Source organism: Montipora capricornis, chromosome 12 (genome assembly GCF_036669925.1).
Source record: "Montipora capricornis isolate CH-2021 chromosome 12, ASM3666992v2, whole genome shotgun sequence".
In the NCBI taxonomy this organism is placed as follows: Eukaryota; Metazoa; Cnidaria; class Anthozoa; order Scleractinia; family Acroporidae; genus Montipora; species Montipora capricornis.
The window spans coordinates 38,970,019-38,984,937 of record NC_090894.1 but is presented as its reverse complement, the minus strand read 5'-3'; the positions used below and the strand labels follow the sequence as shown (position 1 = coordinate 38,984,937).

Below are 14,919 nucleotides of genomic sequence, written 5' to 3'. Positions count from 1 at the left end.
AATGACCTAAATGAGCTACAACGGTATCTAAAATGACCTAAAATTATGTTTAAAAAATGCTCTAAAATGAGTAGATTATTAATTTTTAGATCATTGTAGATATCGTTGTAGCTCATTTTAGGTCATTTTAGATTCTTATAGGTCATTTTAAATACCGTTGAAGCTCATTTTAGGTCCATCCTCGTTTTAGTATATACGATTGAGACGCCATGCAGTGATCCACCAATGTGGTAGCCTGTAATCAATGGAAAACATCTGGTGTTCACTTTGCAATGAAAGCGCTTACTTTTCGCTCATGAGCTAGAATACATGTGTATGAACACATCTCCTAATGTACTTGAAAGACTCAAACTGCTGAGATTCATAGGGATAGACACTTTCTTCCAACCATATTGCTTTGTACTGTATCATGGCGTCACGCAAGGTGACAATTGCTGTATTTTCTAAACCAAAGATGTCACGGAATTGGAAACTTGAAAAAAGATTTATTTCTAGGTCATCTTCAACCTCCTGCAGATAAAAATTCAAAAGTCCTTGCAATTTTGATTTTGGAATTTGATGACGTCTCTGTGAAAATTACATGTATCTATTTTCCTTCTCATGAGTGGGGTTCAGAAGGAGGTCCAGTTGGGGGTCCACGTTTGGCACCATTCCTGCTTAAGGCGTATTAAAATGTCCCTTCAATTCCACGCACGAACTCTCGTTAAATTGCTGCAAGCATAACTGAACATCTCCCTTCGCCTCTGCAGCATTTCTACCATTTAGGTATAAAACTAGTTACAACTATTGCCAGAAGAATTGTGCACACGCAATTGTGAATAAGCATGCGGGACCAATGCACTGGAGGTGGTCCTGGTACAACTGTTGGGTTAGATGAATTCAACTTTAGGTTAAGGTGATTCGTCAGGAAAAAAAGTTGTCGAGCGATTTTCTTGAAACTCCCTGAATGTTCCCTATTAATCCCTGTTTTGAGCTACAATAAAAAAGATAAGTCACTGTGCTTTCTTAAGAGATATAATAGGCCAAACTCACCCCATTGATGCCTGTACTGATACTAAACATGCACGTTATTTCATCGGCTCAGGGTACATTTTGTGGTATCTAAATGAGAGGGTTTAAAAGTAACACTTGAAAAAACACCTAATTGTTAGGAAGTCTAGAGCATATGGAACTCTGTCTTTTATAGTTTATGGAAAAATCACTCAAACTTAAAACAACGTCGACTCGAAACGTTTTTCGAGTCGTTGTTTTCAAGATCATTATTAAGTATAGATCCCTGGGTAAGGGGCTCTGTGTATGTTTTTAGCGATATCTTTTTTTCCTTCTGATAATTTTTTTTTATTCTTTTGGATTTAAAGGGGGTAATTTCTACACCAAAATTATGCAATAAAAAATATTGGTCACCATGCTCGTTTAAGAGTAAAACATCGTCATACCTGTCTATCTCGATCATCATAGATAGAAACAACAAAATTCGCCATGTTCTCGGAATGCAGGCACTTATTTGCAAAGAGTTATGGGTCATTCACAACTAAGTTCTCTCACGTGTTTCAATTAATGTTGCAAATTTGACTAATTTATCGCTCGTCTGCACAATCTCTTCTGTTCATTCCAAAAGTCAACTGCTCTACACTTGGGGATTGGGCCTTTGCTCATGATGCATCTGTTTTATTGAACTTGCTGCCATTAACTATAACAACAAGTAGCAGTCTCCCCAATTTTAAAAAGCAACTTAAAACACTTCCTCTTTAGCGCTATACAAATTCATTCATATTATCATTATCATTATCATTATCATTATTATCATATCATTATTATTATCATTATATCAATTGACACAGCATATGTGCAGTACATGATGCGCTGTGCGATACTGAGGAATCACCTTAAGTATCACAAAGTGCACTTCATTAAAGTGCAGCCAGAGAGCAAGGTCTGCTCCATTGTTCCTGGTGGAGAACAGGGATGAAGATGCATTATTGCCAATTATCTGTGCTCAATATGTCCAGGAATGTGTTGAAGAGAATGTTTTATCCTTTCAGTGTTAAGTTTCCTTTAATAAAGATCATTTAAGTTGTCCAGAGTAGTTAACAACATGATAGGATTCCACAGAAAATAGCCCATTTGCCTTTTCTGTGAATTATTTAGCTAGTTCATGTAAATTAGAGTTTTCTTACGAAGTATAGGAATGATCCTCAAGGTGGAATAAATACGCTTAGATGTATAATAATGATTTGTACATGTATCATTGTTTTCAGAGGTCAGCATAAAATTCCCTTAAATTCTCAGTTGCTTGAGGAGACTGATCAACGCCGAGTGGAGACATATGGTTTTCCTCTGCCAGTGCAAATAAGTGAAGTGCTTACAAACAGCAGTGGTAAGTTTATTTCACTCTGGAGTACTGCTATGTGAAATAATCTGTATCATGCTTTTACGCAAGATGACAACAATATTTTAGAAATTCAAAATTTAAATGCTGTATTTTTGAAGCGAAAGACGTTCTGATGCTGTTCAACCGTTCAAAGTATCCGTATTTACCGTGTCTGATCCGTTCGCATGCTGTGCATTCAGCCGCATGCCCAGATATGTTAAGGAACGTTTTCGCGTGAGAGGTCACAACTGGCCACATGGTAATGATTATTAACATACATGTATGAGCAAGCAACAAAAACTCTACAAACATTGATTGGACATTAAACTATTCTGAGTCAAGTGTCAGAAGTAGGAAGCATTTCTATACTTTAGGAGCTCAGGTGGAAGGATGAAGTCAAGATAGTCCTTCACACTTGAGCAACTCTGTTGTCATTAGTTTCCACATGTATTGTTAAGTTTATTTGATTTACAGGTGATCAATATAAGAGTGCCAAGATTGATCCTTCAGGGTGGGCATGGCTTGTTGCTGGAAGAAAGTTATTTATTTGGCGTTATATGCCATCAGCTGGAAGCAAGGTCTGCTTTTCCTCATACTTTTCATGAATTTCATGTTTATTGTAATATTCAAACACTCTGTAATTACATTTAACAATATTATTATTACCGTAAAAACTTGTGCATAAGCCACATTCGTAGATAAGCTGCACCCCCAAATTTCAAGTATCAAGGAAAATCCCTTTTTTAGACAGTTGATAAAAATAATCAAGTTCAACATTATAAAAAGCCGATTAACGCTAATCCCAGATTAAAAATTAACCAAGGAGTTTATTTCTCTACTCCCAAGTGCTGTGTAACGCTGATATTCGGCAAAACTTTACATTAGAAGGAATCAATCTCAAAAAAACAAAAATAAGCAAAGTAAATTTTCACCAAAAAGCTGAAAACAAGAAACAAAAATTTACGCTAATCCTGGATTAACTTAAGCGGCTTTCGAAAAACCGGGCCCTGGTTTAAAAAACTTAGACCAGAGGATAAATTGAATTACAACATTAATTTACATTCTGCGTAGCACAGTGTACACATAGGTACATGTATGTTTCCTTAAACTAACTTTAATATACATGTAATTATAGTACTTAGAACTGTTCCTTAACCTACCACCGTAGAGCTGTACTTCATCTTTTATTTTGCAATAGAAAGGTAGAATCATGTGTGTTTAATATGTATTTAATGATACATTTAACAGGGAGTATTTTGCAAGGAATTAATGTTACCAGCCTCTGAGTTGTACCATTCAGCTGATCTTGTTTGTGTCCTGAGCAATGTCGGAGATAGCGGCAGCAATCTGTCTGCTGTATCTGTAATGGCTGTTTCTCCTGAGGGGTTGGTCCGGTATTGGCCCAGTCTTATTCATGACACTACTGCAGTAGACATGGAAACAGATTTGATTGGATCCCAGTGCCACTCACTGACAGCTTTTCTGGTATGGATGTTTTTTGCTGTACATCATTGATAAAGACCCAATCAGCTAAATCAATGTTGTACCCAGTTCAAACCCTTTGGGAATAAAATGTTTTGTTCCAGGTGTTTCCATTATCACTGAAATGTGAATGCTACTTTACATTACAATGCAAATACAATACACAAAGAACCTTAACCCCGGGTACAACATTGAGTTAGCCGATTTGGTCTGTTGCTTACAATGTAGTTGGGAATGGAAGTGTGGTCCTTAAGAGTATGTATTGACCTAAGCTTTTTGAGAAAGTTCAATTAAGTATGGTAGTTGAAATAGCTCTGTTTTAAAGGGCCTTTTACACACTTCTTGCGTAAACTACAGGAAAGTATTTCTGATCAGTACTTAAGAAAATAATAGTGTTTGGTTTTCTGAATAGTGATAGCTTTAAGGGAAGAAAAGAGAATGTTCTTGTACACGATATAATTTATGGAACATGGTTATAAAAATAACTATCGATAGACAGCCAAGAAAGTAGCAGCCTAGTTACTGTAGTACAGTAATCTTCTTTAATTTACAATTTATTTTTACCTTCAAATTCTATGCATGTACAAGTCATGTACATGTATCATAATTTTTACATTCTGCTGGCTCTCCTTTTTTTTATATTCTTCTTGCACATGTTCACTGCATGTACATTATCGACCTTTTAATGGTTATAAAGTAATTTAACATGCATGAACTGTATTGTTTGATTTTTAATGTTATCAGTTATAATAATAATTATTATTATTGATATTCTTGCAGCCACAAGGTTGTATTTTGATGACTACCACCAATGAACTGTTGCTTTTGACTGGCTCACAGGTACATGTAGAATAGCCAAGGAGAGCATTTTACACAAAAAAGTAATCTTGCTTAAGTCAGGGTTGTTACTTAAAGAAGATAAGTGTGAAAATAATATTGTTAACCCATTGACTCCCGGGAGTTCCCCATTGACAAGTAAAATCGTCTGGCGTTAGACATCTAAGTCTGGCCAGTTGGCCGGTTTGGGTGTTAAAGGGTTAATAACCACCAAAAAATTGTCTTTCCTTTTTTAGATTTTGCTGTTGTTGAACAGCAAACCATCTTTGTACAATCATGGGTACATGTAGTTTGTGTCCTTGGTTTTACTTTCATGTTTAGAAGCCTAGTTTGTTAATGCTAGTTTGTTGTATATTTGACCTTCTGCATGTGAAATTAATCCAGTTTTCCAGCTATGTTCTTTGCAAAAAATTAAAATTAATTCATGGTTTGCTTTTTCCTTTATAAATTTTTAGCCTTGTTTTTAATCATTTCCCAAGCTAGGTACATGTACATGGCTTTGTATGTATTCTCACCTTCAGCTTTTGCTCAGTGTTTTCCTGGTTGCATACTTTGTATGGTGGCATCTTTTATTGGGACATGCACAAAAAGTTTGAAAAATGGAAAATGTAGATAGATGATAATATGGGCATGTATTTGCTGCATCATAGAAACGTTGCTCTAATTAGCAGTTGACATAAGTTTTTTAGTCAGTGACAACAAGTCTTTTAATTAGCAGTTTGCCAAACCATAATAATTATCAAATACAATAAGAGGCCATAGCTCTAACTTATCTCTTTCACTTTTAGTTCTGATCATTGTTTCATTTGAATTTTCTTTCAACAGAAGGCCATCAAGTTTCACAATCTGAACTCATCAAACAGTGTCTTCTCTGACTTTGGCCGTCGTGTGTCATCTTTCATATTTGGGTCGCAGCCAGCCAATAGTAAAGTTGCTGTGAGTATTCTGTGCTATAACAATAATAATTATAGTATTCATTTTGTTGCATTTATTTAGTACATATAATTACCTGCAATTAGTCAGGGTCTAAGAATAAACCAACTTAAGTGTGTTCGTCAGCAGTCAGTCATCGTTGTCAGCCTTTGCATCATTTTTACGGCTCTTCAATACTAAAATAAACCCATTACATCCTATGATTATGATTTCAAGTTGGTGGTGGGTTTCTTAGGTTTTTTTCTGCTCAGCTTGGAAGAAACAAACCTGAGACGAGGATCGAAGACCCCTTGATCTTTGCTACAGTCGATCTTGGCTTGATTCAACTGATCAAGGAAACTACAAATTGCAACCTTCTTTTCGAAAATCCATTTTATGGACCGTTGGATAAATAAAGTTCACTCTCCTCTCATTTCCTGCTTTATCCCAGTGATTTCATGGGTTTTGTTTCCCCCTTTGACACTGATATAGTACTACAAGATTCATTACTAAGAAGGGAAATTAAATGGCTTCATATCATTCAAGGAAAATTTCACCCACCTGACTTGTAAATTTCTTGTTAAATTTTACTTGAAAAACCATTTTGTCAGGAGGTGAATTATCCTAGGTGTCTACAGTTCCAGTGTCAATGACATACAATGTTGACATACAATCTCAGACTACTGTCTTTACATACAACCTTAGCTTCCGTAGTCCATTGCTTCTCATTATCCGGCTTGGCGCCTGAACCAGTCTCCTTAGTTGGAGCTGTGGTAGTTCCCTCACGCCATTTCTCCTATCAACCCCTTTTTCCTTTGGCATCAACTTCTCTCAGACTGACAGCTGAATAGTTTGGAAGCTTAGGCTCTAGGACTTTCACCATGGTTGCGAGAGTAGTATGTATTTGTCTCCCCATAATCAACTCTGATGGAGTCTTTCTGGTTGCTGGGATTGGGGTTGCACGGTAGGCCACAAGAGCAAGGAATGGATCCTCCTGTTTCAGGATTCACTTAAAGATTCATACTCCACTTTCTGCAGCACCATTGACCTGATGGTGATGTGGGCTTGATGTAGTGTGCTTGAATTCATACGTTGCTCAAACATGGTTGACTTGAAAAGCGTATGGCTATCGCTTACCAATTCCTCTGGAATACCCCCATCGTGCAAATACAGACTTCAGCGTCTGGATGACAACCTGGCTTGTCATCTCGGCTAAGCTCATTACCTCAATGAACCTTGACTAGTAGTCCATTACAACCAGGTATAGCTTGAGGGATGACAAAAGTTCCACTGTGTTTCATTCAGTGAATGCGAAAGAAATTTAAACTTTGTTGGCTCATTTCGAAACTCACAATGACCAGTTGACAATGCTCTTCAATTCAAATGTTCTGGTGAGTACGTGGAGTTGATCACAGGAATTAAATAATTATTCATTTTATCGTCTGTCTATTGTTTCGTGGAACAATGAAAATCACAGCTAAATACGAGTTTGAATAACAAAAAACGCGCATCAAATGAGTGTTTGGAAACGCACATTTAAAAACGTGTGTGCGCAAAAAACGTGCATGCGTTTTGCGTCTGCGTAGGACGCTTATTTCTGGTCTGCACTGTAGGTAACACAAATCTTGCCCACTTAACAGCACTATTTAGCTTTCTCAGATCAACACTAATCCTGAGCTTCCCATTAACGTTCTGTACTGGTACCATGTGTGCACACCATTCTGTTGGCCCCGGTACTCTTTCAATGATACCAGCTTCTTCTATACGTTTCAGCTCTTTTTCTACTCTAGGCATTAGAGGGAAGGCAATTCTTCTCACTTTGTTTATGCAATAAGGTTCAGCATTTTCTTCCAACTGGATTTTTACTAGCTCGCACTTTAACAGATGTATGTCTTCAAACAACTCTTTATCCACTTCATCTTAAATCTCGCAACTAAACCCATTTTGCAGGCTGCTTCCTGCCCAGCAAATTACATGCATGATCTCCACTCATACATGTACTTCTTATCACAATGCATCAATGTTGTTGTAAACTGTCCAGCACATTGTAATTTGCCCCCTGGACTGAAAAGGGCAATATTAGATGAATATAACTTGGACTGGTTTGGTAAACTGACAAAAGCTTGCTTTGATGTAGCTGCACTTTCCATTTATTATCCTGCTCTTGATCACCGGATAATGTGCCTAAGAACCAGTGTTTAATTACCACTTCTATCTCTTGCAGCAACGCCACAACCTCCAAAATTCTGATGACAATCTGTCCCATATCTGCTGATCTTGACTCAAAATCGCAGTGTTCAGTTAACTTGTAAAGGCTTTGTACAAACAATTTTGCTGTTTCACCTTACTTTTGATTTCTTTGGTGAAATCGTGCTTGCTCGTGAATTACTGTATGTTCCGCTTTGGAACAAAGTGCTTATTGAACTTTGCCAAAATCATGTCGAATTTCTCATCAGTTCTTCTCCCTCTCTCAAGGTAAAAGACTTGTGTTTGGCTTCTTTTCGCATCCTGTAAATGAGAGCACTGACTTGCATGGCACATTCCTCTCTGTGAAGTTTCATTGCAATTTGAAATCGCAGAAAATTCTCTTCCCAGTCTGGCCAGTCAAGCGGTTTGGAAAAACTGAATCTCTAATAGCAACACGGTCAAGAGGCTATGACAAGAATGATTATTAAACCAAATTTAAAATTTGGCTCAAGTGAGACTGAGTAGTGAAATAGTGAGTATCTGGTTTCTTTAACTACTGCATTCTGTTTCTACATGACATAGAGTGTAGTGTACATGAGCAGGTGTTACCTAGAACATGTGTTCTACACTTTTCTAACTTTTGTGAAGAATGTGTAGTAAGTGATGAATAAATGAATGAGACAAGTTATCCTCTCACTTAGCTGGATACTTTAAGGATGGTGCCTACTATTGTTATTGCGCATACATTCTGTGCATCTTCAGTTACTCGGATTTCCTATCGCCGATGCTTACTAATACAGGGATGTTTTGCGCGGTTTAAAACTATCTGGAGAAAGTAGTATGTACTCTTGGTGTCCAAAAAGAAAATTGGGGTAACCATGCATTTTTGAGAGATACTTAAGCTTCAACTTGAGAAAGAACATCATACATTGCTTTGTATTTTAAAGCTTTTTACAAATATTATTCATGACTTATCTTTGAAAAATGCGTGGTAACCCCCAATTTTCTTTTTGGACTTCAATAACACTAGTCTTGTTAAGATCTACATTTCCCGCGTAATCACACACCGGGGCAAAAATATCTTTAATTAGTAGACACCGTCCTTAAGCAGCTGTCTCTTATAGTCACACCTGAAAATTTCAGATGGCTCCAATGGAAGTGCAAGGATCACTTCTCTCATAAATTTGTCTATAACCAGCACTTCAAATATTCGTTCTTTTCAGTGATGAGTAAGCATGAAACTACACAATATTATGTAGACTGTAATACTGAGTGATGCAGGTTTAGTTGTGATGGAATAGCTACTTCTAACTGCAAGAAAAATCATGAGGAAAAAGAAACTACTGAGGTGTTTTAAAGTACCATAACAAAAATAACAATGTTTTGTTTGCTTTTTTTAATGATAGAATTGGCAGAAAGTTGTTGTAAGTAACACAATGGCTGATAATTCCAGGTAATTTTAATTTTTTCACTTCTATGGACAGTAAATTAAGATGTCAAACAAATAAGAGTATTGATGCAACACACTGAAGTGATGTTGATTGAACAGGATACTTTATTTATATTTTAAGACTGGAACTCCTATTAAAACTGAGGTGATCCAGAAGACAGCTTTACTGGGGTCAACAGGAATACGTAAAAGAGTCTTGTCAAAATGAGCAACAGCTCCCCAAGTCAACTGTCAGCCTGCTGTCGGTAAACTGTCGGTTAACAGTCTGCCTACAGGGTACCAACTGATGAAAATGTTAGCTATTTGAAGGTACTTACGAGTTGCAAACACCGCTTTTTTGTGGTAGTGCGAATTGATATTGCCCTACAATAATTATTATTACGTGCAAACATGAAATGTCACCAAAATGACAAGTTTGTCTTGAAGGTTAAATATTTTGCCAGGATAAATCTATTGAAAACTCTTACCTACAAGTACCCGACAGTCAGCCGACAGTTCACCAACTAACTGACTCCGTTTGCAGACAATTGTCAGTCGACTGTTGGCCAACAGTTCACCAACAGTCAGCCAACATTTGGCTGGTGGAGCTGTTGTTTGTTTTGCTGAAAGGAGAATAGTCTTTTGTTGTGATTTGCTTCTGATCAGCCACTTCACTGACATCCCTCATAAAGTTCGCATCTACAGTACCCACGTATCCTGAAACATCTCCTTCCTTGCCTTCTCCACCTGCTTCTTGTACTCATTCTTTGTTTCTCATTTGCCGGGTGCAGGGATGGTGCAGTGGTGAGAGCACTCGCCTCCTACCAATGTGGCCGGGGTTCGATTCCGGAACTTGGCATCATATGTAGTTTGAGTTTGTTGGTTTTCTTCTCTGCACCGAGAGGTTTTTTCCCGGGTAATGTGGTTTCCCTTCTCCTCAAAAACCAACATTTGACTTGATTTGCCTTAATTGTTAATTTCAGTTTACAGGGTCCCCAATAGCGCTCCAGCACTAGAACAACTAGACACTTAAGTAAAATTCCTTTCCTTTTTTTCCTCCTGCAACATCTCTCCAATAACCTTCAACAACCACTTGTCACTCGCCTTGATATAATAATTATTATCCAAACACACCAAGTTCCTTCTCCCTCACACAATTATTATACACACTGATCAATCCATTCCTGCCATCCTTCCTCTTCATGTACAACCTCACTACACTCCCCTTCATGTGGAACACCCCAAACATCATCAACCTCTTCCTCATCTTCACGTCCATTGCCCAAGCAAGATTTCTCTTGCTTCTCCACATAACCCATTCTGTCCCTCACCGTTTTGCCCTGTACCTTGAAATGCAGTGGAGTCCTGGAGTGTTACTGTCAAAGGCTTCTGTTATTGTTGTTGTTGTTAAGTTGCATCTCCCTGTTTAGAAAGTCTGGGTTTAGAAAGACTCTGCTAGGCTGAAATTTCATTATGACTTATTTCCCACTTTGTTTGCACTTAAACAGAACTGCAGTTTTACTGTAGTATGACTGACATAAACAATTAAGGGGAACTGAAAAGCAGCTTTAGGGGGTTACATGTAGGTAATATACTGTACATTCTAGGAAAACAGAGAGTTGATTCTTATGCCATAAAATGTAACTACTTTCAATTTCAGGGATATTTTTGTGCTGAGTGAAAACCAGTTGTTCAAGTGGGAAATGGTACCAACAGGACAGAACACTTTCCAGGAAAAAGTAATGGCCCAGTTTGCAGTGCAAGTTTTTAAAATCTGGTTTTGTTGTATAACTGTTATATTATTTTTAAAAATGCAACTACACTTGAGTTTAAGGAACATCATCATCAGCCATAGTGAGCGAAACAGTAAATTTTTTTCAAGATGATCCGTATATATAACTATTAATACAATGATTCTTTGTAGATTAAATGTTTGTGTCAAGCAGATACATGTACATTCAAACTAACCAACAATATTTATGAAAACACTACTGACATAACGGTAAAAGTTTAAAAGTGTTTATGCTAAACTGACATGATCAACTTGTTTGTTGAGTTTGGGTTTCAACTGCTCAATGTGGAAGCTCTCCTTCACATACATGTACAGCCAGTTTTGGGGATAACCTTTTCCCTTTTTTTCCACTTAGTAAGTCTGACTAATGTACTTGAATGTCTCTCTTAGTTTTCCTCTGTTTCGGTTTTCTTAAGGTCATCTTTAATGGGTTTTCTTCAGTTCATCTTTAATTTTATTAACATACTACATTTCTTTAGGTTAATGCACTTAGGTGTTTATTTAGGTTTTCTTTCCCTTAGTTTCAGCTTTTCGTAGTTCATCTTTAACTTGTTGTACTTGGTGTACTAGGGAATGTTGAAAACCAGAAATAGAAGGAACTGTCATACTAGCCGTATACTTGGCCTACTAGGGTAATGTTAAGCACCAAAAATACCACAACACTGCCGTAACTGGTGTACTAAGGGAATGTTAAAAATTGGAAAATACTACACTGTCGTACTTGCCGCACTTGGCGTAATGACGGAATGTTAAAAACTAAAAATTTAATACTACGGTACTACCGTACTAGCTGCACTTGGGGTATCAAAGCAGTGTTGAAAATCAAAAATAAAACCACGCTGTTGTACTAGCGGCACTTGGCGTACCAAGGGAATATTGAAAACGAAAAATACAACAATACTGCCGTACATGTACTAGCTGTACGTGCCGTACCAACAGAATACATGTATATAAAACGAAAAATACAACGATACTGCTAGCCGTACTTGGGGTACTACATGTAAGGGAGTGTTGAAAATAAAAAATACAACCACACTGTCATACTAGCTGCACTAATCGTACCAAGGGAATGTTAAAAAACAGAAATACAATGACTCTGTCATACTAGCCGTACTTGGCATACCGAGGGAATATTGAAAACGAAAAATACAATGATACTGCCGTACTAGCCGTACTTGGCATACTGACGGAATGTTAAAAACCAAAAATACAACGATACTGCTGCATTAGCTGGGAATGTTAAAAACCAAAAATACAATGACATTGCCGTACTAGCCGCGTTTGCCATATATTTCTTCTTGTTCCAAGTGCCTTTCAATGCTTTTTATATAACTATTCCGTTTACCAGCATGTGTTGGTTATGAACTTACACTAAAAGTAAAAATAAGGTAAAATTGCTTGATTGGAAATACAATGGTACTGTATCGTTTGTTTACAAAATGGCAAATTAGGATGGTGCGCCCTTTCTTCCTCTCTCTCTCTCGTGCTCTGTTTTACTGGTTATTTTAAGATACAGTTACATGAATCCGAGGAAAGTTGAAACAGACATTGAAGTCACAGAGGATCAGTGAACTGGGGACCCCTGGCTTAAACTGCTGTGCGCCAACCGACGCAGCCGCGCACACTCCTTATTACTAAAGCCTTCCACGTTTTTATTCCCATTAAGCAGAGTTTTGATAGTGTTTCATATAATTTCTGGGATGCCAAGCAGCAACTGAAACAACCTGGAATTCCGGGTTTCCAGATTCCATGTTTTAGGGTTGCCCCATAAAGACACAATGTGGAACATAAAATTCACTAGAGCGATCCTTAACTTCACTTACTACGGCAGTGCTTTTCCATCAATGCAAAGTGCGGCTAGTACGGCAGTGTCGCCAGTTGAATTCATTCCCTTAGGCCCGGTTTAAACATCGAACTTTACATGTGCCAAATCTAATTCAAATGAGAAAAATGCATTGTTTTCTCTCATTTGCCTTAGAATCGGCACATGTAAAGTTCAAGGTTTAACCGGGCCTTAGCATGCCAATTATCGTTTGTACGGTTGAATTTTTGTTTTTAAGATTCCCTTAGTACGCCAAGTACGGCTAGTACGACAGTGCCTTTGTATTTGTCATTTTTCACATCTCTTAGTACGCCAAGTACGGCTATTACGGAACTGCCATGAAATTTTTGTTTTCAATATCCCTTAATGGTGTTACACTGTGAAATGTTTCGTGCAATTTGTCTCGCAATGTTTTGGCGACATTGTGGCGGGACAAGTTGCACGAAACATTTCACAGTGTAACATACCTAAAATCGTTGCGAGACAAGTTTGCATGAAAAGTAGACGTTCGCGCGAAAATTTTTCAACATTGATTTTTTCTGAAACTTTTACCACTGTAAGATGATGAGTTAGTTATGTCAGAAATGTAAAAAAAAATGGGGGGTCACCGACTTCGTTTTGGAGAGAACATGCCCAGAAAAACACCCAAAATGTGACAAAATCGGGCTTCGTTAGCGAATAAGGTCAGTGTCTGTAAACCCAAATATAATATTATATTGGAATTAAATCTTTGAAGTGAAATCTTCTCTGCCAAATATTGTTTAAGTGGACTTATAAAGTGAATTTAGTCAACTGGTGAGGTTCCTTAAAGATCAAGTTCGCATTTAGCGACCACAGTTTCACGCGTCTTGCAGCGGCAAGATGGCAGGATTTGATGTCCCGTGAGCAGAAATCTTGAATTTTTTTTAACTTCCCACATTGATTTTTTGTTCATTTTTGGACAACGTGGAGATAAAAAATAGGGGTCACCGAACGTCCAAGACCGTTAAATCCAGGCAAAGCTATAGCAATGGCCTTTTACCCTATCATTTCTCATTTTATTACTTAGCGCACGCGCTCGTGTATGACGTGGCGTGTGCATTTGCATGCGCAGTAAGGATGCGCAGAAACAATTGGCGCGAACGTCCTTAATTCTACTTTCGGCAATGGCTGTTGCAACTTGTCTCGCTCGCAGTGTAACAGCGCCTTTATTACGCCAAGTACGGCTAGTATGGCACTGCCATTGTATTTTTAGTTTTTAATATCCCTTAGTACACGAAACACAGCTAGTACGGCACTGCCATTGTATTTTTCGTGTTTAATATACCGTAGTACACCAAGTACAGCCAGTACGGCATGCCGTTGACTTTGTGGTTTTTAACTTCCCTTAGTACGCCAAGTACGGTTAGTACGGCGGCGGTGCCGTTGTATTTTTCGTTTTTCACTTTCCCTTAGTAGTGTGTCACTACTTTTGACCAATTCTTACTATGTTAATCAACCATACTAAGTAAAAGAAAGGAAAAGTTGAAGCAAGAGACATCACAAATATTGTGACAATTTTTAGAAGAACTAAGCTGCTTGAAAATATGAGAATTGCGGCATGCGAATTGAGAGAATCCGGAATAAAATCCTTTGGACTAAAAACGTTACACAGATTGAATGGAGAGAAAATTACTACAACATTTAAATCTTTACAATGCATGCTGATAATAGATGAAATTTTTTTTCTGGAGTAAGATGAATAGAAACCAAAATGTAAGGTAGTTTGTAAAATAGCCCTTGGTATGGATACATCATGTTTAGAAGCTTCTTTTGTTGTAACATTTCTAAGATAAACTTTAACAGACTTGATAATTAACCAACTGTAAAACATAAATATTACGTTTTGAAATAGTAGTAAGATTGAAAACCCAGTGTAGTGCTAATTTTATATGCCCTGTCAATGAGAGTTTTTATTAACCCTAATTTGTACTGAAAGAGAGTAGAACTGAAATAATTTGTAAGTGGACCAGTAGACTGTTGTGCACTTTCTTGCTTTTTGCACTAATATGTACAGTGTGCAGTCAAGCACAGTAGTCAGTGACTGAAACAAACACTATTTACCTTAA

At 37.5% G+C, this 14,919-nt stretch overlaps 1 protein-coding gene across 2 annotated transcripts in view; it reads left to right on the top strand.

Annotated features, from left to right (window-relative positions):
• Positions 1-14,919, top strand: part of LOC138025192 (nuclear pore complex protein Nup133-like) — a 53,017-nt gene that overhangs the window by 2,219 nt on the left and 35,879 nt on the right. For both annotated transcript variants that reach the window (XM_068872386.1, XM_068872385.1), the window contains exons 2-8: positions 2,259-2,377; positions 2,846-2,949; positions 3,620-3,856; positions 4,634-4,693; positions 5,516-5,626; positions 9,196-9,242; positions 10,879-10,957. In XM_068872386.1, the coding sequence (XP_068728487.1) occupies positions 2,259-2,377; positions 2,846-2,949; positions 3,620-3,856; positions 4,634-4,693; positions 5,516-5,626; positions 9,196-9,242; positions 10,879-10,957 (757 nt within the window). The remainder of the gene's footprint in view (positions 1-2,258; positions 2,378-2,845; positions 2,950-3,619; positions 3,857-4,633; positions 4,694-5,515; positions 5,627-9,195; positions 9,243-10,878; positions 10,958-14,919) is intronic.